The sequence below is a fragment of the Nyctibius grandis genome, chromosome 3, assembly GCF_013368605.1.
Source record: "Nyctibius grandis isolate bNycGra1 chromosome 3, bNycGra1.pri, whole genome shotgun sequence".
Classification (NCBI taxonomy): domain Eukaryota; kingdom Metazoa; phylum Chordata; class Aves; order Nyctibiiformes; family Nyctibiidae; genus Nyctibius; species Nyctibius grandis.
In genome coordinates this window covers 57,254,952-57,281,405 of record NC_090660.1, presented here as the reverse complement: position 1 = coordinate 57,281,405, position 26,454 = coordinate 57,254,952, and the positions used below count along the sequence as shown (strand labels likewise).

Sequence of the window (26,454 nt, the reverse complement as noted above, 5' to 3'; positions counted from 1 at the left end):
AAAATTTCCCCCAATGAAAAAAAAAAAAGCAATACTTTAGTCCCAAAGTGAAACAGAATATAGGCATTTTTAATATACACTGGGCAGGTTAGCATAAAAACAAATAGTTACAAATTATACTAAAACAGATGATAGAGCAAACACACTAGCATTAATGTTGGTAAATGAGTCAAGTGGTTAACTAGTGGCATTCTAGGGGCAGAATTATTCTATTTTATATTTCTTGGTCTCGGCTGTATTTTTAATATTTTGCTAAAAAACTAAGCAAACATAATACCCTCTTCAGCGCCAAATGAACTAACAGGCATTCAGCTAAGAATAGATTCTTTTAAAATAGATATGAAAAATATTCTGTGATATACAAATACAATAAATCATAACATACAAGACTAGATAGTCCTTGCTTTTCTGCTTTTTTAGGCGGGTCTTGCTGGATATAAATTTCTGTTGCCACTTGTCAACCCAAGTCTTAACTCATCTTTCATAAAACGTTCACAAAACTAAGGAAGTCTGTGACACAGTTGTGAATGTGGACTTTCACCTGGATGCTGCTTTGAATATTTCAATACAAATGAGTTCCAAATAATTAATACTTCCTATGACTATATATGCTCAAAAGTGGCAGTCGGCACTATTACATACTGCAAACACGGTGATGTTTCGTTGCTGCTAAAAGTTGAACGCAGTGTTTCAAAACTAGCAAATACACTGGTATTCAAATGCTTAAGAGGGTCTAACCTTTCGAAGTTTCTGTAACACAAAGCACTCTAGGGTTACACTGGATTTCTGATTAGTTAAAAGTCTCTTGTATATTAAATTATTAGCCCTTATCTTGTAAACCACAGCGTAAATATTTGTGCCCTGTTTATAAAGACATAGCTCAGATATCAATGGCTTTGAGAGGTAGCAAATTCTCTAGTGGTTTTAGTATGCTCTCATGAAAATGCTTGGTGCCAGAACCTATTACCTCTCCTATTTTCTTGAATAAAATTAAATTAGCACCTGGCTGTGACGTTGTAGGAAAAGAAGCTGTCTGGCATGTTCTCGATGAATAGTTTTAGCAAGAGCTTAACTTTTTGATGACGATTTTCAATGCTTTTTAAATGCAAGCTGCAGAATTGCGCCAGCCGTGCAGTGGGATTTTTCATGAGTTGGACCGTCCATAGAAGTTTAACAGCTACAGGCACAGACAGCCAGCGCTGGTGTGCGGCCATGGCTGCACCCTGTGCCCCTCCATGGCGGAGGCTGTCCCTGCCCCTGCTCCCCTTGGTAGCAGAAAGCAGCCTGTCTTCCTCTCCCGCGTACCCATGCCCTGGCAGCCAGGGCGAAGAGCGCGCTGGGAGCAGCGGAGGGGTCCGGAAAGCATCGCCGCGGGGCTGCGCGCACACCGGGGGCCACACAGCGCTCCTCTGCCCTGGACCAGCCCCATCATCCAAACCAGCTCACGTTAATCCTGCTTCCAGCAGCACATGCCAGCTAGGCACGCGTGTGCACACACACACACACTCACACGCACTCAGGCACACAACTTGCTTTCAGCAACATGCCTGACATAGCTTTCCTAATGTTGGCACAAGAGGTTTTGGTAGCGGCATGGTCAGCATCGTTCCCTGTCAGAGGAGGTGGAGAACAAGCTCGTGGCTCAGCTGGGGGCAGCTGGCGGGGATAGGCATGCAAGGGCTGACCTCTCACGCTCCTCTCCAGCCCTATTGTCTGCCATTTCCCCCCAGTATTAATGAGCTACTTGGGATGCATATTTTTCGTGATTGCAAAACAATGGCAGAAGCCAGGGTAGGAAGGCTTGTAATGAAAAAAATTAAGTTCATATTGATCCCATAACTTGTGAAAAATACTTTATTGTTCTTCTTCAAATGGGTATCTTATACTATTAAGAGGAGTCTGAATTAGAAACTTACTCCTAGATATGGACTGTTTGGTGATAAGCAGTCTGAACTGTAGCATACAACCGGCTGTGGATAGAGCAAAGTAAGCCTGGCCTGGAAAAGCATCAGAGGCTCCATGTACAGCAATTTGCCTACAGGTGTCCATGTGTGGCTGCGTGGACGTGTGAGATCGGATGGTCCCACCGAGATTAAGACATCAACAAAACCAAGATTTTTTTCTTTTTTCTTTTTTTTTTTTAACCAATATAATCCATACAATACAATACAGGAGGAATTGACAATACAGTACAATTTTAAAAATTCTTAATACTTGGACAAGAAAATCCTTCTTTTATATTATCTCTTCAACTGTCATTGCTTCTAATCTCCTTTCTTTTCACTCTTTTATTGCCTTTCAAAATAGATTATTTCCCTGGAAGATCGAATTTACAATCTTCTGCTGATTGAAATGTTTAAGTAGTGATTGATGAAATAAAAATGAGGCAGTTTGTGCAGCTGTGAATGTGCAGGTATCTTTCCACAGGATCTTTTCTATCCCTTGCCATCTCACCTGTGGGATATACTTCCACTTTTTCACCCTCATAGATCTGTGTTTTTTTTCTCCCCCCACTCCCCACTCCTGCCCCAGCTCCCTCCCCTTGTGTGACTCATTAAATTCAGGTGAGAAGGTGTGATTCAGAGGTTTATAATAAAGTGCGCCATCTGCTTTAAAAAAAACAGTAATAAAAAGAAGGGAATCTGAGTCATAGTTCCTTTCATCTTTTGTGAGGAAGACGGCAGAGTCCGAAAGGATCACCCTGCATGACTGAAATTTCCAAAGTCCCCTACAGTTTGATATTGCTGTACACTGGGTAACAGACTAGCTTTAGGTCAACTAAAGATCATGAGTAAGTTAAATGGAGCGTCTACTGTACAGGTGCGCGGGTGTGTGGAAGTCTGAGCGCCGCGTTTATTTGTTTCAAACAGAAAAAAAAAAAGGATCGTACTCGTTTACATGAGGCAAAATGGCAGCATCAGTACATGTGACAAAGCATCGTGATGGCATGGGTGAACCTTCAGAAAGCAAGGGTGATTAGAGGACATCTCTCGGAGGACCGACAACTACGCCACGGCAGTGGAGTTCACTGGGAGCATCAGGGCGGCTGCGTACAGAGAGAGGGGAGGGGGAGAGGAGAGGAGAAGAGAGGAGAGGAGAGGAGAGGAGAGGAGAGGAGAGGAGAGGAGAGGAGAGGAGAGGAGAGGAGAGGAGAGGAGAGAGAGTGAGAGAGAAAAGGAGGAGGTACAAATACTTCATGGTGACCTCGAGCAGGAGCCTAGAGGGGCAGATTATACATGAGGCTTGTCTTGTCAGAGAGAGTCCTCCCAGTTGGATCCCTTCATAGCCTTGTCTGGGCTTCGGGGATGTATATCTCAATGCTTTCGGCGCTCTCGGTAGCTGAGTTCTGGCGGACCGATGCAGCGCGCTTGGCAGCCATCAGCCGTTTCCGGGCCTCTTGACGCTGCGAGCTTTCCAGAGAGCGTTCTCGTATGAGTGGCACCTGACCTTTCGATGGCTTCTTTGGCACTGGAGGAGGGACCCTTCTCTCCTGATCAAAGCAGAAGGTTAATGGCATTATACAGCTTCTCAGGGAAAGGCGGGAAAAACTAGGATATGTCAGTAGTTAGAACACACATTTTACCTAAGGTTTGTTAGCTCTTATCTGCCTCTCTGTCTTCAGTGAACTGGCTTTTGTGCTCAAGGGTTCATAAACACAGGGCAAGGGCAAAGGGGAGGGGAGGGCCGGCCGCAGTGCTACTTCTCGGGGACGGCCAAGGCCCCCACCGCTAACCGCTGAGTGTGGCACCCCAGGGCGGGGGGATCCCGGCGTCTCCTCCTGGTGCCAGGGACTAGAAAGGAGAGCATCTGAGACGCCGCCTCCCACCGCCAGCACAGTCGCTTGTGGCTGGGGAGCGAATGCTGCTCTCGGCAGAGTCACCCTGGAGAGCCCCGACTCCTGGGCCACCCTCTTCTATACGTGCATAACACTAGGTGCTCTTGCAACACGGAGGTACCGTGGCTTTGGAGTTCCCAAATGCATATGGGAACTAGCTGCCTGCAGCTGATGCATCAAAGTAAATATTTTAAAAAAACACCATACATTTATGTATACATTTTGTAGTGGCTTAATCACTGCTCAAAAAACCCACACTTTGGGTCTCACTGTGCAAGCTCATAAACTCTAGCCTCCTGCTAAATAGGCATGACAAGCTACAATCAGCTAGAAATAGAAAAAACTGGTAGGAAAAACTTAAAAACCATTAACAGAATATGCGTTAATCATCACTGTGGCAGCTAGCTCCAGATACAAGATCAACAGGGAGGACTTTTATGTATATCCTGGTGCATGTACACACATACACAAAAAAAAACACAACAAAAAAACCCCTTCAGAGAGGGATCTGTCCCGAAAAACAAAGTGCATTCAGGTCTGAATTTCAGGCGGCCACAAAGACTTTGTCAAGTTAATTAGATTGTCTTTTAAGTTACATCCCCTTCCAACTGTGAACATGGTCTCTGAGCAAAGGGATTTTATCGCACTACAAAGGTCCCATTCTGCCTTTTCGTTTTCTCTCATGCTGCTCACAACAGCTTCCATGGCTCGAAATATAAAGGTGCTTAGTTACACTTATTCATACTTCGCTTTTTCTCTCCATCCAAGGATTAATCTATGCTGCTTAAAAAGGGGCTGGTGGCAAAGGCCAAACGCAATTGCAAATATAAATTCCACAGAAAGTTTTTTCTTTTTTTTTTTATCCTTTTTAAGAAAGGAGATGATCTGTTTCATCTAAAATCATAGACACATGCTGTTGAAACAGGAACACAGTCAGTGTAATTTTTAAAATCTTTACCTTCCTACTGTAGGTCCCTTTCTTCAGCACTACTTAACTTCCTTTAACCCGTTATAGTCTTCTTTTTGTTGGAAACTCTTTGAAATGTTTTTCAGAAGCAAAGAAAAGGCACGTTTTTTTTAAAGGAAAGCTCTTGTTTCTTACTGCTGCAATTGCAAACACTTGGCCTACCCGCTTTACTGTAAAAGCTAATGAAAGACCATACACCAGCGTTTCTGTGCATGCATGTCTGACGGTTTTAACTTCCTTTTTTGACAGATACTGAAAAAAAAAAGAAGATAAGAAAATGACTTGCCTTCCATACCTTGGGCTAGGAAAACAGATTCCCATTCATTCCCCTACAAAACACACTAGGTATGCATAAATGATGTGAACATGGCACTCCTAAGTCAGGAATGGGTATTTAGCCTTGATCGGAGGAGGAAGGAGAGTGCTACCAGCACTGCCTTTGCAAACTTCCTGCTGCAAAATTAATGGGTTTTGATATTATTATGGTTATTTGTCCAAAAAAAACCACCACTTTGGTCATCGACAGCCAGCTGACTGTAAATTGGGGCAGCCTGGACTCCTATCTGAGCCACTGTACCTGTAAGTCATGTTCCCCCTCCTTCTGGTGACTCTACCTGTTGGCTCTATTCATTGGTGTCAGACCAGCCACAGTGGAAATTCAGCCATCAAATTACATACCTATAGGAGCGTGACATTAGACCGTTGATTGCTCTAGGAATGGGTCTGTCTTTTAAGGATTTCCTGAAACATTTGTGTATTTTGGCTCACCCAAGTGCTGTTTGTCTCTATGCAGATAGTGAGGAGAAAAATAAGGCAATGGTGCCGAATGAGAATGGAAAGTGAAATGTGGCTCACACTTGGAGATGTGGTAGTTTTTCATGGTGACTACATTTAAAAAAAAGACCAAAGCTCCAGGTGATCTTTATGCTACCTTGAGTAAGCAACACTACCAGCAAAGTGAACCTGGTTATGAAATCACCCATTAAAAAAAACCCAAATAAACAAAACCCCAAACAAACAGACAAAAGAAAAAGAAAGATGTAGAAGTTCTTTCATGTAACATTTTGGAAGGCATATTTCTGATATTGCTCCGTTTGTAACCTGGTTACCAAAGTCAGCGATGGTTACAGTTCTTCCCTATTTTTTTCAGTAACACAACCTAGAACTCTTGCTATATGCAATAATATGAACCGTAAATGTGATTTATTTAATTTTAAGAATCAATATATAAGGCAGTTCCTTCCAACGATTGATCACCTAATAAGATTAAATGTAAAGCTTAACAAAGTACCACATTCCCATTATCCGATTCACAAAGACAGATTTGGTTTAAAAATATGCCTGAAACATATTACAGATAATATCCCAGATGATTATTATGTAAACATTGTTATTACAATTTGATATGAGCTTCATTTCACATTTTTAATGTCAACACTGTAACACAGAGGCCTATTTAATCTGTCCAGTATTTGTGCAGGGTTTTAAATGAAGCATACAAAATCTACAATGTTCTACCTTCTTGTCATGAGGATCCATCTGTTTCCAATTATTGGCCTTTAACTGATGAAGTTCATCAAATTTCATACTAATATTTTCTATGGACAACTGCAGCATATCCCAAAACCCTGCTAAATCCTGGGAGGTCGGCCGTGGATGTGCATTAGGATTCTGTACAACAGAAGAAAAAAAACACGTTGGCTTTAGTACCTCTTAATGTAAAGCATTTGTACAAGTGGTTACGAATCTCGCTAGCAAAGCAATTTCAGCAGATCCAAGCCATCGGTGAGACACAGAGAGAGAAACAAAAACGATCGCTACTTACTGGGTTTTGTGAGGGGTCTGGCTCAGTGTCAAGCCTCTGTGCCCCCACAAGCCCCCGCTTGCCGAAGGCAGCAGCTACCCTTCCTGGACCACCGGGAAAGGGCACATGGCAGGTCTCCTGTTGCAGCGTCTGCCTAGGGATGTTTCTGGGCACAACTGGTGACGTCCTAACTGCCCGGAAATTAATTGCCAGCCTCCACTTCGATGAGGAAGGATTCCCTGCCATGTTCACACTTCAGAAATACTGTGCAAACGCACATTTGCTACTTGTGCAAATAGTGATATACTAAGGCATGAATGCTTTTCCCACACTCTGAGAATCTAAGGGCTACAAAAATACACCATTTCAAGTAAAATTGCCTCTCATACACCTCAGGCCAATTTCTTTCTTTTTTTTTTTTTATACAAGAATAACCTCTGCAGGGTGAAAAGCTCAGAAGAGAACACGCAGAAGCACAGTAATCTCATTTTTGCAGGCACATTTTTGGGAAGAGTGAGTCTGGGACACAGGTGGGGAGTGTTGCTTTGCGTGTGCTAACTCAGTCCAGCTCATCAGCCCCGGAGTATTGCTCAGAAGAGCACACCTGGACTGTTAGCGTCTCCAGCACACCATGTGCCAAACTGGTGACCCAAGAGGTCCTGTGCTGTCTCCTGTCCCTTCTGTGCAACCCAGCTCTGAACATTTTGTGCATGCAACGGACATACATGAAATGGTCCCTGCTCTGCCAGCAAAGTTTGTATGAGTGAAAGCTTTCTAGAGGATGTGTATCTGTATGCTGGTTCCCAATTGAAACTCTTCAAATAAAATGAGGTGTTGCATATGCTCACTTCAAGCATGTTTTTTCATAAATGCCGAGCAGTCCCTATGGCAATCTGAGTCTGAAAGGCTTTGTGGGTGCTGTGGCCTCATAAGATTATATCAATATATTGTTATTAATAAAGAATAAATAAATTATTATTAGACCCCTGCATGTTGTTTTACATGGTTCACGTTTTACTCTGTGTTTAAGTTTTCTCCCTTACCAGAAGCAATAAACCCAAAAGAGTCAGTTGCTTGCCTTACGAAATTTATATTTGTGCTTTTCACATCAACACTGACAAATGATTTTGATAGGACGATTATATCACCAAAGCAGCAATTATTGAAAACAATGAAGCATATATTTTAGATTCATAAGGAGAACAGAGTTTATACCTCAATCCTAGTTTTTCAGTGCTTGACACTAGCAGGTTGCCCAGTTGTAGGCCTTTATTTACAAAGATGTGCAACTAGAATGCTTTTTCAATTTTTATATTAAGAATTGGAAAGCTTATTCAGACAGAGCCAATTTCTGTTGCATTTGTCCACTCGGGCAGATTTTAGTTTGGGGCTTGATTTTCAGAGATGCATTAACTGAAGTGGAAGATGGTCACCCGACTCTGGTGAATATCACAGGGTTTGCCTTCCCTTCCTTATTCTATGCTGACAGAGCATATTAATAGCTCGATGCTTTCTGGGCTTCTAGCAATTTATGCCAAAACTGGGAATTAAATGTATCTACTATGCAAGGATGGATTGTTAATTTAAAAGTTTGAAAATTTTTATAAGTGGCATTTTTGAGAATACTGCTTTAGATACATGGTGTGAAATGTATTTTTATTTGTCAACAGGAATATAATTCTGATTCTACTACTACTAACAGCATAAAAATAGCAAATAATAATAACAACAGTGGTAGCATATACCAATTATATACAGCAATAATAGTGATAACATACTAGCTCTTTGCCTCTTTGCCCTTTTAGCACTCTGGAAAATTACTTTTGCTGTTGGGGTTGTGGAACATGAGGCACCAACTTTCAGTGTCTGATTTCCTGGTATTTCTGTCTTTCTTCTGAATACAGGCAGCATTGGGATTACGTGGGAAAGTCCCACTTGTGAGACTTCTGGAAGACCCCAAGGAGACACCCACGTATCTCTGTGCCCATGCAACTGAAATGAGAGGTCAAGGAACAGATCCTTGCTCCTCTGAACTCAGCAGCAGAGCCCCTGTGATATTTCACCCAAAGCTTTTTGCCTGTCTTCATTTTAAGGATCTCAGGCTATTGTGAAACTCATACTGACTCCACCAAGTTTGACAGAGTTACTCCCAAATTCATATCAAGGCCTTTACTGGAAAAATTACCGTGTTATTCAGAACATCTGTCTAGTTTAGGTACGATTATTCACAGGGTTAGTAAAAGGCACACAACAGTGTCTAGCAGAAAAGTTACATACCAGGTTTTCTTCACAAAGTTCTCTGAACTGGTAAAATTTCTGGGCCATGAGAAGCTGGGCACTGCCCACTGCAGTTCGAATTTTCCCTAGAACTGAGAGAAAAAGAGACGTAAGTCACGATGTTTTCTTTTCTGCGGGCAACTAAAAGCCTATAAAAAGAGAGGAGAAAGCTGCGCAGTAGTCAGCTCTAGCGTTCAAAAAGCATGTTATCTTTCAGTCATAGATTAGAGAGAAACTGATAAATCTAAGGCCAGATCTGCACTAGGCAAAAATACTAATCTGTTGCTGCAACTTACTCTCATTCCCCCAGTGAGACCAGTTGTAACCAGCAAAGAGCACTTACATGGTAGTATAAACATGGCTAATCAAAAGCTCTTGCAACCTGTACAGAAAGCTCACCAGAACTTACACCTCTCGTCATCACCGTGACTCAGGCTCAGGCTTTGAATACCAACCCAGCTCCCTGCACAAGGACACGTGGCTTTCAAACCCTGAGATGCCATCTGCACTATTTGGAAATCACTGCATCTACCAGCATTTCTTCCACCTCGCTTAGCAACTCGGCGCCTTGTTTTCAGGTTTAGCTGAGTGTTGCTCTATCTGAGGCCCAGAAAGGGAACGGTGATTTTAATGCACACCGATGAATCTCATTCAGACCCTCTTATGAGCACAATCTGAGGCAGCTTTTGCCTTTGAACCCGGATGCCCAGGTATACTTCAGGGAGCAATCACACCCTGGCCTCTCCTCCTTGCTGGTGACCTGGAAGGAGGTGTCAAAGAGTCCTAGCCCAGCTCCAGCACTCTCTGGGGACTCCTTTGTACAGACAGCTGGGTACTTATGGTGTCTTTGGACTGACTGAGTGCTGTGAAGGACTGCAGTGAAGCAGAAGACAGCCCATAGTAAATGCCTCTGAATAAAACAGGAGCTCATATGGTTTTGGTTGCATTCAACCTCACTGAAACAGTGGAGTTTTACTGCTGCAAGGGCTGGTTGGGAATACGCTACCCAAAACCAAGGCATACACTGGGGCATTCGGAGACCTGCATTTCTCTGGGGCTTTGCTGAGTTCTGGTTGAGAGACACACACACAAACACCATCCCTTTTTGTATAAAACCTAACACAACGTTAGCAGAGATCCACTGATAGAATACTGTTAAGTGTTTTGACTTACCACAATGAAAAATAAATAAATAGAAAAATAAAGAATAAAAACCCCCCTTTTCTATAACCCCACCTGACAACATTTTTAGGGTCTCATGGTCCTGTGACTGGCTGCAGTGCATGTCGTCAGCTCGAGACCAAAATGCCACCATGCAGTGTTTAGTAAGAGAAAGGTCTCTCCGAGGGATTCACTTGCATAACCACATGTTAAGCAGACTGCCACAAACACTCATGATGAACTGAAACCAGACACACAGTAGTATAAAATCTGTGTCTGCCCCTTCAAGGCAAATGGCTTTTCCTTCAGCAGCCTTAAAGCTCGCTCCTTAAGGCTGCGGAAGGAAAAGTGGGATGCGGAGTTCATATATACTTCAAACATACAAAGGGGAAAAAAAAGAGGGAGAGGGAAAGAGAGAATCTTTTCACTTTTTTTTCAGAAACTATAGGAAAGAGCTCTGTAGGAAAGAGCTCTGTGAACACACACAGAGCCCAGACTTTCATTTTGTTCCCAGAACTCAGCTCAGCACTGCCAGGAAATAGCCGTGACCTGGAAGATTCACTAAGCAGAATATTTTCAGCATATTGCGCAGGGAGTTTTGCACACCACTCTCATTATTGTTAGCAAGGCTTGCGTGTCTAATTCTATGCGCACAGTGCTGAAAATGGACCCCTTGGTGTGTCTAGTCGTTTATGCAACCCAATATGCAAACCACTCAACTGAAAGGACTCTTCAATAGTAGGAGGAGCTACTCCGGGAGCTTTCATGTGGTTCCCATTGTTATGAAAACTCTTCCCACTGAGTATATTTGGGAACAGCTGCCTCATCTGGAGCTTGGCCACTCTGATGCTTCCCAAGACTTGAGAAGGGGAGAAAAAAAGGTCTCTTGACTTCTTGGGACAAAAAAAGACGAGGCGGGCTCTTCCTGGAAACCTGCACCACCCGAGTTGGAAATCACGTCCTAAGCATGAAGAAATGTAAATACACCTTGTTGGTGATGGGTGGGAATGTGTCCCTTTCTTTGAGCTTAATATTCAGAGATCTCAGCAGAGGGAAAAGGAAGTCCTTGTCCTTGGCTGCCTAGCGACTGGCTGTTTGCCTAAAAACCATCATCCCAGCTGACTGTGGGATGCATGCTGATGCTGTTCTCTATTGTTGCCACTTCTGCTGTAGCTGTGGCTGTATCTAGTCAAGTGTCACTGATTCCTCACCCCTCAAAAGCAAGCGGTCTGTTAATGTGCAACCCGTCAACAACCAACTCTGTCACGGAACTTAACAGGGGAATAAAAAAAAAAGACAAAGCATGCGAAAGACTGAAAGGAATCTCTCCAGAAGGCCCAAAGCCTTATCAATAGCCTAAGTTTTGCTTCCAAACACACGTTGCTTTTAGTGTTTCAAGGCAGAGTGCTCATTTCATTTACTCAGTCAAAACCTCTGGTGCCAAAGGGAAAGGCCAAGGTGTAGTAAAAAAACAAAAATTAAAAATAGACCGATACTTTCTTAGGAGAAAAGCCTGTGAGATTTGAAGCCACATACCAAGAAAATACATGGAATTGAAAAGATAATACTCAAAACACATCAGAAAGGAATCAGAGAAATCTTTTAACAGTAAGGGAGATGGTGTACAGGAGAAAAACATATAAACATTCAAATTTATGTTCAGCTAATAGGATACAAACAAAATGTATAAAACCAAGCAACAACAAAAAATACCGACCCATCAAGATGCAATCATAACAGATTTAAACACCTATATAATGTTATTCATGTCTGCTTTCTATTCCATACAGGGTTATACAGCACACTCAGCACTGTCAGATCTGAATGCCTTCCAGTAATGCATTAAACAACATTATTAACATCCATCATATGCTTTGCTGTCACCCCTTCCCAGGGGGAGAAGTGTGTGTACTGCAGTGTTTTGTTTTTATAGTTTGAATTTTTCCTTTTTTTCCCCTCTCCTTGCTTTGACCTCTCTTCCTTTTAAATTCAGTTCTCTTCTATGACCACTTTTATGAAATATGTCTATTCTGGAAGAACTGCTTCGGTATAGCTATTTTGATATAATTCAGCTATTGTGGAGTGCCTTCTCACTATTATTGTTCTTGACTAGCAGTTGCAGAATGTTATTCTAGGATAGACACATGACAGTGAATTTCCTTGTGTCTCTGACCCCACAACCTGTTCTCCTTTTCAAATGTTCTTAAATATAGACTTAGACTATGTGCTGTTCAAGCAAGAAGTTCTTGCTTCTCTTGGTTCTAAGAACTGCATAGGACCTACTTTGGGGTTGTAGAGCTCTATGTATCTCTTCTCTATGTCTTCATGGGAAAAGAAATGAAACAACAAAAAAAGAATTGCAAACACAAGGGAAAAAATGGTGATATTGTCGTCTACCCTACCTTGGAAGGACACTGTGTGTGTAACAAGGATAACAAAATATAAGAAAACAACAACAAAAACACCTGAAGTCATGTGAAAAGTCATCACAGAGAAGCCACTGGAGTTCTGGGGAGTGCCAGCATTATTTGGCCGTAAAATACCAACTGATCTCTTTGCATTTCAACTTTGACAGGCCCCAGGGTCTAACAAATGACAAAGGAGGCACTTTAGGACTGTGACTTTCAAATGCCCTTAATGTGAAAACACCTGGTTGGTAGGCAGGGCCCAAGCGGGGGAACAGAAAACCAACGACTTGCTCATTGCCCCAGGAGCAAGTGGCAGGAACAATAGCTGAAATTACAGGGACACAGCCTGACATTTGGGTTGCAGATGTTGGCTGGGCACTGTGCATATGAAGCAATCCTGCCATAGAGCTGTCAGAATCCATTTCCAAGCCAGGATGGACCAGCATTTTAGCCTATTCATGTTGAAGGACCTACATTTAAATAAAGCCAAGCATGACAAAAGCCAGGAAATTCAAAGTTAAAGCTACTGCTCAGGTCTTAAGCTCGGCTATTAAGGAGAAAACAGCCAAATGGAGCAAACTATGGAAGGAGCAATCCTTGCTTTGAGTCATATATATTTATAGGAGTGATGTCATTGAAATTAATAGGGCTGTCTGCATGAGTAAATGCTGTTCTCTGGGAGTAAAGCGGTTTCCATGTGTTCTCTGACTTACTTGGCTTTTATTAGCACACTTCATGTTTTTTCCCTAATAGATTGTTTCCTTGCTTGTGGATTTCTCTTTTTTCCTTTCTAGCCTTTGGACACTGGCAGGGCTTCCAGCCAGGTGCTGGCTTTCCTTGGAGAAACTGTCATGTACAGAGAAGTCCCTTCTGGGGAGAAAAGAAAACCAGAACAAGAAAAGGGTGAGTGAAAACCAGAACAAGAAAAGAACGGGTCGGGTATATGGCCAGAGGCATGTAGCCAGGGGGATTCCAGCAGGACTCGGCCACACGTCAGGCTGGTGTCCATCCCTCTGCAAGGCTGCATCAGCCTGCTGCAGGATGAGGACACCTCGCTCCTCCAAGAAGCAGGGACCAGGACAGCTTGGGGAAGCCCTGCAGAGGACTGGCAAATGGTTTTCCTTGCTTGTGGCTAAGAGCAAACTCATGGGTCTCCTTTTCTTTTGCCATGCACAACTATTATGAAAAATATATATTTTCCTTGTTTTTCTTCTCCTGTGTCTAGCCTTCACTCTTTAAGTTTTCCTTTGAAACAACCAGAACAAACCAAAACAGCAGAAAGTGTGCAAGCATTGAGTAATTTGCCAGAACTGGCTGAATTTGCAGAGACTCTGGTCCTAAGCAGTGAGGTTACTGCAGATTTGAGGTCAACCTTTGTTCGCAGACTAGCCCAAGGGAGTATAATATACATGCAAGGCAGTTATAATGACATGTCTTGTCAGAACCTTGGTTTTCTGTTTTAGTTTTTACTTGATTGGCCTGACTTGTCTTGCCACTAAACCCACATTACACCTGACTTGTGGTGAATCAGGCCCACTGTTTGCTTCCGATGGTTATTTTCACGTTGAAGCCACATTACAATCCCACATGAAAGAGAAACATTTCTGAAGGGGGGGCAAAATGAAGCCCTCTGGTTCTTCCAGAAAGCTTAATGCCCCATGTGAAATAAAAACACGACAAAAAATCCAGCAAAAGCCAGGCTGAGACTGTAGGTGTATGTTCCCGTGCCCACCATCACTGGGAAAAAAAGTGGTGAGAGGCTGCTCTCTAGAAGCGCTGCGTGGAGATCCAGGCCTGTAGCTGCTAATTCTGTGTAAATGGTTACTCCAGTGGCCTGAGACAAAAGTCACCAACATCAGCAGCGAGGCTCTGACTATATGAAATTTTGCAGGGGAGAGAGCAGAGGGTTGAGGAGAAAACCAAAAAAAAAAAAAAAGGTAAACAATTGATTTCACTTGAGGCCTGATCCAAAGCATCAATCAATTCTCACAAGGTGTTTAGCCTCATATCTCTAACGTCTTTTTTTTTAATGAAAGCCCTAGAGTTTGTAGCCAACAACCCCATAACAGCAAAATACATGGAAACCATATCACGTATCCTAGCTTGAAGTGTGAGTGATATTCATCTGCCTGTTACACATGCTGCGGCTTTATCAGAAAATGATTTCAGATAAAACCAGAATATACTATACCATAAATAATTCATGGTGGAAGGGGAGCCACATTTCTCTCTATATTGGCATTTCATCGTGCAGCCACTGAACCACAGCTTGTTTTTATACACAGCAGCAGACTCCATTTCCCAGCTAGAAACATTCAATCCCATCTGGTAGATTCATTCCCAGCTAGATAATACCCCACGTATCTATGTAACATACAAGCTACTGTCAAACAGCAGCGAGCCGTCTCCCCAAGACAGCTGTTTCGCACAAGGACCGCATTGTCTGGAGGAAGCGCGGATCGCTTTACGCGGAGCGCCGGGGGGACGAGCCCTCTGTCAGCTGCCATGGCATCGAGAAAACCTCGCTCATCGCACGTTCGCGTTATTTTGTTATCTGGCCAAACACACGCTGGGGATGTCAGGTTGAAAACAAAGGATGCACTCCCTGCTCTTGTTATATTTCATTAGGAAAACCAAAGCAAACACACTTTGTCTACTCCTTTCCTCCCTCTCTTCAAAGTTTATAGACGTATGAAAAAGACATATTTTGGGGCAGGGTTTGTAACAGCCAGGCTTTGTTTCTGGCACTGCTGAGTGGGCAGAGTGGCCCCAGCCATATGCTTTTCCTTGGCACCAGGTAGAGCAAGGTGTGCTGAGCCACAGCAGAAAGCCCTGTGCAGCCTCTGCAGGAGGCAGCTGCCACGTGCCCGAGCGGCCGACAGCATCACACTGAAATCAGTACCTCACCAGTAACCACAAAACCAGGTGAACCCTTTCCTCCTTCATTTTCTAGCAATCATGAGAAGTGCCAGTCAGAAAAATGAAGAGGAAGAATAATCTGGAGGACACATGCCATGTGCACTGTAAGGAGGCACTGGGAATAGCCAGCCTAACGATTCCTTTTTCTTATCTTCTCCATAACTGACTTCTCCCATAGATTGCTCAAAGAAGAGCCTTTTAAAACTATCATATATCAAAGACACCAAGACACTGTGAGAAAATTCTGTACATGGATATACATGTTCTGCATGTATTAGCATTGTAAAATTCACTTCATGTTCTTTTCCCAAGGTGAATAACTACTTTGGTGCACAAATGAAATATTTGTAGGTTTTTCCATTATTATCAGTTCATAGAATCATAGAATCACAGAATGGTTTGAGTGAGAAGGGACCATTAAAGATCATCTAGTCCAACCCCCCTGCCATGGGCAGGGACACCTTTCCACTAGACCAGATTGCTCAAGGCCTCATCCAGCCTGGCCTTGAACACTTCCAGGGATGGGGCATCCACAACTACTCTGGACAACCTGTTCCAGGGTCTCGCCACCCTCATCACAGAAAATGTCATCCTTTTGTCCAATCTAAGTTGTTGTGGAAAAGAGAAAGCAAGTGGGTTTTGTGGCTTGGACTTACAAATGTTGTGTATTTCCTATTTGTTATGTGTTCACACTTATTTTTCATTCTAAAATCTCTTATTTCATCGAGTTTATTTCTTGCATGCTAACAACAGAAAACCTTTGTATTCTGATACATGTTCAAAGAGATTTTTGAATGTATTGATGATGTAAATTAAAATGAGGTTCAAATTCTCTAAAACTTGGGGAATCTGGATCTGCTTTGAAGGTTACTCCTATATTTTTCCCTCAGAAGAAATAGTTAGCTTATTATATAACAGAAATTTTGTAGAAATAGAAAACCTTAACATACCTTAACATTAAGGTTATCTCATACTTTCCATTACAAGTCAATTTCCAGTTCCTTACAATAGTGTCTAACTATCTAAATCAAACTTCTCTATGGTTATTTCTTTCATTGGGTTGAATGGAAAGTTCCAGCAGAAACAGCTTATGCCTTTCTAAGAATTTAAAGAAATACATTTTTTGCCAGTGTTAACTCCTTTCCTTCCATAAATCAAAACCTTCACAGCTCAAAAGAATTCTAGTGCCTCCCTTCTTGAGAGGAATGGTTAGAAATTTGGAAGAAGCAATCCTGGAGCTGAAGTAGTAGTCCTTGCTTTGGTAGGAGCTAATTTGGGGGTCAGAAAAGTGTTATTTTTATATACAGGAAAACACACTTATGTGTGCCTAAATTATATAATATTGACCTCTCTATATGCAGTTGCTCCTTTGTGTTTTCTAGAAGCTCCCTGCTAGAATTTGAAAAAGCTTCATTCACAAGGAGCATGCTTCTCAGTGCACAGGTTTACATGTGTCCAACAGTTGACAGCTATCAATAGTACTGCTCCTTGTAATGGAAGTAAATGGAAAAAACTTCCATTTTTACTGGGAGAAAAAATTCTGGACAGTGAAGAACATGTTCAGCTCTTCTTCCCTAATTAGAATGAATGAATAAGATGTGAGCTACCCAACTCTTCTTACTAATGAAGGCTTACTAGACGTTCCCATTACCTTACAGGTTGGATAATACTTCTGGCAGGTGTGACAACTGAGATGTAGTTTGCATATGTGTGGTTTTTATCACAGAATACAGAGAGCTTGTTTTACTGGGAAGGTCAAAGAGGAATGAGAACTGCCATGGAGATGAAGGGAGGCTGGAGAGGTGAAGAGAGGGAGAACAACTTGGCAGCACAGCTGAAATCCCTTTCAGTTGGGAGAAGCATCTGAAGACTCTGATGCCAATCACCATCTAAAAAGGCAACTAAAATATGAATTTAACGAAAGGGAACTAGAATCTGTTCAATTATATTCTAAGGTTATGAGAAGTGATTTCAAAGGGAAGAGTTAAGAAACATTAATACTACAAGATCCCTAACCACGATCTTCTAATTATCCGTTGAACTATGCAATCCCAAAAGCTAATACCTCTGAAGTTTCAGAAGTGCTGAGCATTTCCATTCCCTGTCAACTTTAATAAGGATTATTATATACATACATAAATACAATCTTTTTGAGAATCATGACCATAGCTTCATTAGCTAAATGAGAAAGGGCATGATACAGAATTCACTGTAGTAAATTTGAACTATATTAAATACTTTTTTGCAGTTGCAATATTGTTGTAAACAGTTACTTACTGTCCTCAGGTAAGTTATTTTCCTGCTCTTCTCTCTCCATCTGTTGGCACCAGCCCTCCATACGATCTCTCTCTGCCTGAAGTAGCTTCAGAAACCAGTGGCCGTCTCGTGGGCACACTGACCTTTGAACAGCTTCCAGAGGATCTTCAGTGATAGAGTCAATCCAGGGGTCAGGAGGAGGTAAAATTGATGGATCAAAATCTGTATCAAAGTCATCATCCACTGCACATGCATGGTAATGGTTTCCTGACCCTTGTATGCTAACGGTAGAGGTGCTTGCATCTCTGGAAAATTGTCTTGATATTTGACCAGAACATGTATTGTCCTCTTGAGGGTTGATTATTTCAAAGTTCTCGTGGAAATCCAGGTCTGCTTGCACGGCTGTTGTTACACTATTAGATCGTGTAAACCTGCGAAAGCTTTGGAGAGCACAAACATGAAAAGTTTAGAAAGTTTTTCTAGGTAACTCAGTAAGAAAGGACTTACTAAGATTCTGCCACTCCTCCTAAGACTTGGCAGTCATGGCTCTCAGTGCTACACTCAGGTGCTTTTTCTTGAAATGATAGCATAAACTTCTTTTCTCCTTGCAAGCAGAACAAACAAAACACCTCTTTTTTTTCCATGCAAGCTCACTATTTATTGAGGCAAGTATCCCTAATTGTTGTGTGGTTTAACAAAGCCAGAGGCTAGCCCAAGAGACAGCTAATACTGTCAGTAGCTCAGGATTTTAAGTTACCAATTAATGAAAAGTTAAATTTTAAGAAGTGGCTTATCTTTCAACTTTTAAAACTCACACCCCTTTGAAGTTACACATGCAAACTCACAAGCCACATTTAAAAATTATACATGTGAGATGATTGATAAGATAGTAATACCAATGAGTCCACTATCTACGTAATATTATACATTCCATTTATAAAGAAGATAAGTATTTTTAACCCAGATAAGTATTTTGTATTGCTTCTTCATAATTACTCTTTATAATTATGTACCTGCTAATACCACTGCCATCTCTCACACTTCTAGCTCCCATTCCCAGTGTTCAGACATTTTGTTTTTCACATTCAACCTTCATTTTCAAAATGGTCTTCTCTTTTTCACCAAAGCTAGCATTCTCAGTCACTGTCTATGTTACCCTCATCGTGATGGCTGCTACCCTGTCAGTAGCTTCCTTTCACCTTGCACAGTTTCCCTATGATGGAGCCTCTGAGGGCAAAGAGCAAACTCTGAGGGCAAAGAGCAAACGCTGAGGGTAAAGACAAAGGCAGGGGAGAGAGGAGGTTTGGGGCTTTGGGTCTGAGTGGGTTTTCTTTATGTAAATAGCACTCCAAATCCTGCAGTCCAAGGCATCTGAGGTGAAAAGGCTGTTAGAAAAGGAGCAGAAGGAAGTGTAAAGAGTAAGAAACACCTAATGCTGTTGTAGGGGGTGGTAGTGAGAGCAGATACGACACGCAGTAGTAAATTGTGAAGGGAATGAGTGGAAAATCTGCAGGCAAATATTATTACAGAGAGTCGGGGTAACTCTAGAAACTGATGCTCTGAGGAACACAAGAAAACAAGCGAAGCAGCCATCTGTCTTGACTCATGACAGAAGGAGATAAAGAAGGTAGAACCATAAAGTAATGAAGATGTTACTTAAATGAGTAATATCCAGGCTTCAGAATTAACATAGTTTTGAACTGAATAGGGACAGATTCTCACTCCTTCTTCTTACTAATCCAGCATGCCTGTGCACTTGTGCAGCTGGTAGCTCGCTTCTAATTTGTTCACAATCTCACATTTACTCTTGAAACCAGTGTTAGGACCCGTTTCCGTGTGATATTTTGGCTGTTTTGCCTTTACAAGTTCTATTTTTAGTTTGAGCTCAAGTAGCAATGAAAATGCTGAAGAGACTGTGAAGCTGGATGCTGGGCACCATTTCTCTCCCCTTCGTTTATATTCCACCTTCCACTGAAGAGCAATAGCTGATTAGACAAGTCCAACTGACAGCAAAACTTTGTCAAGTGTATTTAGTCTGCAGCTGGGGATGGAGCAGATGGAAAGATGCTGAGGGAGAATTTCATGTCCTATATACCTGATGCATCCAGATACCTCAGGAGGAGTGCAGCAGACTTCAGGGAGGACTGTATCAAGTCCTGCTCATAGAGGAAATTAGTGGCTGTTGATCTGGGGCTTTGAGAGGAGTAGAGCAAAGCAGAACAGGAATTGAGAAAGGTTCTCCAACTGAAAAAAAAAAGGCCAATTCCTCTGCAGAAGAAAGCTCAAATTGACTTTTCAGCCACACCAGTCCCTGGAAAAATTTAATAATAAACTGTGTATGTATTTTTCTATAATGGCCTAGAATACAAACATTTTAATGTAGTGCCTGTTGCTTGCAGTGCTTTTGAAACCTAAACAATGCAAAAGTCACAGCTATGCCACCGTAGTTTTGCATGATATGCACCAGCAAACTGAAGAATATGGAGTGAGCAGAGCTCTTTAGCTTGGTAGTATTTATCGTTTGACAAGCAGCGCAAAGCATTTTGCTACGGACTGATGCAGCAGAAAAAGTTCACAAGGGAGGACGAGAATCATTGGAGATATGGTATAGCTTCCACAGGAGGAAAGGCATTTCTTGGTTTAGAAAACAGATGGCTGAGGAGATATATGAGATCTATGAAATCCCGACTAGGTGATGTTTCACCATTTCTCAGAGTGCAGGAACTGTGGGGAGGAATGCAGCCAGTTGCAAGGCTTAGAGATCTAAAGATTTACATCTAGCAAAAGGAAGTATTTCTTCACACAATGTGTAATTAAATTGCCACAGGATCCTGGGAAAACCAAAGGTAAAAATAATTTCAAAGAGAACCTGATCAAATTCACAGGAGAGCTGTCCAGGAAGAGCTATTACACAGATGTCATATTTGGCTTAGGAAGTCCCTGAACAACAGAGTGCTAAATTGGGAAGGTCTACTGGGAGAAGTAGTGCTTTATACACACCCTTTATACTTTTCCTAAGTATCTGCTACTGGCCCTTGGCAGAGAAAAGCTGTTAGACTGGTATGAGCGGTTAGAAAGACTTTAGCTCTAGGCTGACATTACATCTTTTGGTCCAATCTATGCTAGTTTTTTAAAAAATTGCTTTAATTTGGCCACAAACCTGACAAATCCCTTATCTGCACTGAAGTGTGTGCATGCATACACACACACAGAAACATGTGTGCCCACACAGGCACATGCTCACACAGGATTTCTTTTCAGTCATTTAGTCAGGGTTCACTGAGAGGCAAAGCATTAGTACACAGTGTACTCTTCCACACCTTCCAAGGTACTGGAGAGAAAAGCAAATGCCTTAATCCAGCCTCATTCTTCTTTGTGCCCCTACTTCCACATCACAGCTGCCTTCTTTCCCCAGTGCCCTAGACTCTGATATACTTCTGTTTCAGATGACTATTTGTATTTTCAATTAACACCCTATCTTTTCAGTGTACACCAAATCCCAAATGTGAAAACATCAAGGTCTACTTGTCAAGAGAATATATTGCTGGAGGCACTACATTTCAAAGCTTTCAGGTGTGTACTCTTACTGGGTTCAGTATGAGCTAGTACCACCAAAACCAGACTCTGCTCAACAAATAAAATAGAATGGCCTACTTTTTTTGCCTTTGCCTTTATCTATATAATAGTATGCTACAGGCTTGCTTGACAAATTCTTGGCACTGGATTGTGTAACCTATCTGTCTTCAAAAGAAAAACAACTTGGCAGTAGAATATAGCATCAGTTCAAAATTAAAAAAACACTCTCAAGGAAACGTATGTTGAATGAAATGGAAATGGAGGAAGGCACCTACCATCTGCCTGCCTCCAGCACATCTATATAAACTGCCTAATAGATGGTAATTTTAGTCTCTGACATAGCTTCCTCACTCACTTCCAGGATGTTTTACTCTTACAAAATACTATTTGTGTCCCATGTGAGCCTTTTTTGTTTTGTTCTCAGTTTAAACTCCATACCATACGAGAGCCGCTGAAGCTAACGCCTAAGTTTTCACTGTTTCTACACACACAAAACATTCATAGGTCTACCTAAAAAAAAAAGTTTTCATAAATTGCTAGTAATCATTACAAACAGAGATTTGCTTCTTCCTCTGCTTTCAGGCTTGGCCCTTTTGTAGTCAGTTGTGCCCTGCAGGCACAAAGTGTAATAATTACAGCTTCAGAGAACTGCAGCAGATATCTGACCTAAGGTGCACAAAGCCATGAAACCTCAGACTGGATAAACCAGTATGGAGAACAACAGCATGATGTGTTTTGAACAGCAACAACAGGGTCACTTGTTCCCATTTGATTCTCCGCTTCTAAGATTTCTTTTGCTTTCTTTTGAAAAACATGTTTACATTTCAACTCAGAGAGCTTTCTTTCCTAAAAAAAACCCCAAAACCTAGAAAAAATCTATGTATTAAACCAATTGATGCATGGTGAGCCTCAAAGGCACTTACATTAAATTCAGCCTGCCTCACTTTACCCGTTGGTTCTACTCTTTCTCAGTTGTGGGCTTCTCTGCTAAGGTTGCAGCTGCTGTCAGCAGAACAAAACAAACTGCAGAAGGAGTTCACAGATACGGTACCATGTCTTCTAATGGCAGGATCTCCATCCATACATCTTCAAGCTACACAGTCTTGTGTGCTTTGCTCTATCCCTACCCCTTTTGCCATTCACATAGTCTTTTTTCATCACTAAGAGTCTTAGCAGGGAAAATTTAATCCCTTATGGCAATGTTAAAATAGACTATTTCAGTTGGAAGGAACCTACAACGATCATCTAGTCCAACTGCCTGACCAATTCAGGGCTGACCAAAAGTTAAAGCATATTGTTAAGGGCATTGTCCAAATGCCTCTTGAACACTGACAGGCTTGGGGCATCAACCACCTCTCTAGGAATCCTGTCCAGTGTCTGACCACCATTTCTCTCTAAAGAAATGCTTCCTAATGTCCAGTCTACACCTCCCCTGGAGAAGCTTTGAACCATTCCCATACATCCTGTCACTGGATCCCAGGGAGAAGAGCTCAGCACCTCCCTCTCCACTTCCCCTCCTCAGGAAGCTGTAGAGAGCAATGAGGTCGCCCCCCAGCCTCCTTTTCTCCAAACTAGATAAGCCAAAAGTCCTCAGCCACTCCTCACAGGACATTCCTTCCAGCCCTGCCACCAGCTTTGTTGCCCTCCTCTGGATGCATTCAAGGACCTTCACATCCTTAAATTGTGGGGCCCAGAATTGCACACAGTATTTGAGGTGAAGCCACACCAATGCTGAATACAGCTCTCTTGTGCTGAGAGGTTTCAGCCCTACCCAAGACTCCATCAGCATGGGCCCAGCTCCTTGGCAGTGGTCAGCCCCCCAACAGTGAGCAGTCAAGAGGGGGCAAAGAAAACAGGTATGCTGCGGTGGGAAGCCAAGGCCTTAGCATGGTTCTCCACCCTGTTCCCACTGTTCCCTGCAGACCTGCCATCCTGAGATGGCCCTGCTGCTCTCCCAGCATGGCAGTGGCAGAACCCACAGACTTGGGAACTGGTACCCGCAGGGCTCAGCCTGCTGCTGCTGCAGCAAGTTCATGCCAGCTTCACATGCACACAGAGCAAGGGCTGTCCATGCTCAGGAGTGCTGAGCTGCTGCACAGCCCACCCTGGGATTGTGCTCCCCTCTATCCATCCTGCCGACACATGGTATGGTTCCCAGTGACCAAGAGGTTGGGCAGCCATCCAGCCCCATCGCCCTGGCAGGACACCCCTCCTCGTTGGGTATCAGAGAGGCTTGAAGTCCAAGATGTAAGGGTGTGTGGGGAAATCAGAGCGGTTTCCAGTGAAAGGAAATGTCTAATGCCATGTGGGGACAGCACTTGTCCGCTTTACACACAGAGATCCCATAACCACATTTTTTTTCCTTTTTTTACCATATATTGGCCTTTGCATTGAAGAGCAGAGGGTGCTAGCTGGAGCGCTCAGCCTCCCACCAGGGCCAGGGCTGGAGGAGAGAGGCTATTGCCAACCAGCAGGGGCTGATCAGAAATTTATGGCAAATTCTGCAAATGCCAGGTTTGGGGCAGCCCACCAGTAGGCTGAAAGCCACCAGGACTACAAGGGTTTACTCTGATCACAGCCAGCCGTGGCCAGGGAAGGAGACTGGCCATGTCAGAGCCAGTGGCTGCTTCACCTTCTGTTGACCAGAGCAGCAGATCGTCCCCCAAGCATGTGTGGGGTGGCGGGAGGTGTGGAAAGTGGGTCCCACCAGGGTGGGACTGGGCAAGGGCAGAGCACCCTCAGCCCCAGGCACCCTGCTCTTCCCAGGTGGGGCATCTTTCAGGCCAGACGCCCCTCAGCCAAAGGGACCCATGGTCAGCCATGTGCTTGGGCCGCCATTACAATGGCCTCCTGGTGTCACGTGCCACCTCCTCACTGCCCATTGTCCCCTGACGATAAGCCCTTTGTGTCTGGAGTGCACTCATTTTCTAAGGATTAGAGGCTGTCCTTTATCAGCCAGTTCACTCCTGAAAGTCCATGATAGATTGCTGCTTGCCTGTCTGCTCCAAAATGGTAGCCCTACCCCTGGCCACCACTTGCACAGCTGCTCGTGCCTTCAGTGCCAGGAATCGGAGCAGGACAGGAGCAGGGAAACCTCAGGCAGCGATTTCCAGCCTCCGGGTGCTGCACCCCAACGAAGCTGTCAAATGCAACAGTTGTTGGGGCAACTACAAGATCGCCTGAACCAAAGAGGATGTCTGGGGATTCTAGTTGGCGACCTAAAGCCGCAGAGGATGGCACAGAGCCAATGGAGGCTGACCCACTGGAAGATCAGGAAGGCCCCATGGAGGTTGATCCAATTCCAGCAGACTTAGCTGGGTACTGCAACGCTGATCCCAGGCTGTGCTTGAAGAAGGGAGCCCATCATGCTGAGATGGTCTGGCCTCACCGAAGACTCTATCGGCATGAGCCCAGGTGCTCGGCAGTGGCCAGATGTGCTGCAGGTGGGAAGCCGAGGCCTTAGTGTAGCCAGCCTGCATGTGTCTTCCAGCCATCAATCAATCAATCAATCAATTAATCTCCAACTATCAATCTCCCTTGAAACATGGTGGAGCTTCAAGTGCTGCTTGGGCTCTTCCTCCCCATCCTGCATTGCCCTGCTGACCTCCAGATATTCACAGGGTATCATCTACCCTAGCGTTTCCAGTCCGTGAGGAGCACAGCAGCACAGGGAGAAGCTTGTGCTACAGACACCATCCTCGGTGAATACACACCCTGTGCTGGGCATGTCTCTCACCAGCAGAGTTTGCAGAAGTCGGAGGATCAAAGTTTTCCTGGGATCTCTCATCCTCAGATAAATGTGCTCTAACCTTTGCCTTGTGACACTTTCTGGCAGCACTGGAACAAGAAGGCAGCACTTTATTAAGGCCTAGCACACAAGACCAGGTCAGGACCCTTAGCTTTAACCAGCGAACGTTATTAAGCTTTGCTTTTGAAACTGCCTCTCTCTTCTTCTGAATGCCACCTCAGTCACTCACAGCCAAGTTAGAATCACAGAATCATAGAATAGTTTGGGTTGGAAGGGACGGACCTTTAAAGGTCATCTAGTCCAAGCCCCCTGCAATGAACAGGGACATCTTCCACTGGACCATGTTGCTCAGAGTATGGTCCAACCTGACCTTGAATGTTTCCAGGGATGGGGCATCTACCACCTTCATAATTTCTCAGTGGAATGGCTTCCACTGTGAAGAACCAAGACAGACAGAAAATGTTGCAGACAAAAGCCAAGGAAATATCAGTCCCAGCTCAGCTTAGCCAAAATAGAGTTTTGAAAGTCCTGTCCTAAAGACTAGAGAGTTGAGAAGTTTGAGTTAGAGCATAGGACTGGCCTGCTGTGCATGGAAGACCCTAAAACCTGAGTATTTTTTGTCAGGACAGTAAGTGACTAACCCAAAAGTCTAAATGAAAAAAAGAGAAAAATATTGCTTTATATAGTAACAAACGCCAAAGATGTGGGTTTTTTTTCCTTGAAGAGACAGAAGAGTGTTTTTTGGGTTTGTTTTTTTTTATGTTACCTCACCACCATTTCAAATCATTTCACTTTATACCACACCAAGAGGTATTGTGTGGTAAACCACACTTTATACCACACCAAGAGGTGGGGGCACCTTCCCTAGCCCCACAGAAGCCGGAGAAAATGGAGAAGGAACATCTGTCTATGGTCTTAGTCTCCCACGGCAGTGTTCTTACTTGTGAAACTACCATTGTTTCAGCATTCATAAATTCCTATGATGGCAAACCAAGTACAATTACCAGCTGATGGTATGACTAGAGCAATGAGAAGACAATTTTGGGGGTGAGGGTGTAATGGGAGGAGATCTTGGGGCAAACAAGGTAAGTTGCAAGAGAGACTAAAAGTGGTTACAGACTATGGGACTGAGAGCCCCTTGTTCAGTAAGTAAGTGTGCTAATTGGCCTGGCACAATATATGATTTCTTCTTTTCTGGTTCAATAGAACTGGTTGACTTCCAAAAACTCAATTATCTTCTCCAAGTGAGAAATGGAATGTGGTCCCTTGAGGTCAAGAAGAAGTCACAGGTAGAGAGAAAGGACAAACAGAAATGGACAGAAATGGAAGTGGCCTGAGATTACACTGATCAGCTTCATTAGATACACGTTTCAAAATTGCCCTGGAAGGGGTGGGTCATGTGAGAAAAGGGGAGGAACATTTTGGTTGGAGTTTTGTTAACATCATGGGAGAGATCAGGTGGGAGATAAGCGAGTAACAGCAGGAAGATCATGAGGTTGAAAG

The 26,454-nt window shown here is 43.2% G+C and overlaps 1 protein-coding gene across 4 annotated transcripts in view; it reads right to left on the bottom strand.

Moving 5' to 3' along the window:
* Positions 1-3,280: 3,280 nt before the first annotated feature.
* Positions 3,281-26,454, bottom strand: part of DLGAP1 (DLG associated protein 1) — a 140,092-nt gene continuing 116,918 nt past the window's right edge. For all 4 annotated transcript variants that reach the window (XM_068396004.1, XM_068396005.1, XM_068396006.1 and 1 more), the window contains 4 exons: positions 17,649-18,067; positions 8,884-8,975; positions 6,321-6,473; positions 3,281-3,490 (listed from right to left, as the gene is read on the bottom strand). In XM_068396004.1, the coding sequence (XP_068252105.1) occupies positions 3,281-3,490; positions 6,321-6,473; positions 8,884-8,975; positions 17,649-18,067 (874 nt within the window). The remainder of the gene's footprint in view (positions 3,491-6,320; positions 6,474-8,883; positions 8,976-17,648; positions 18,068-26,454) is intronic.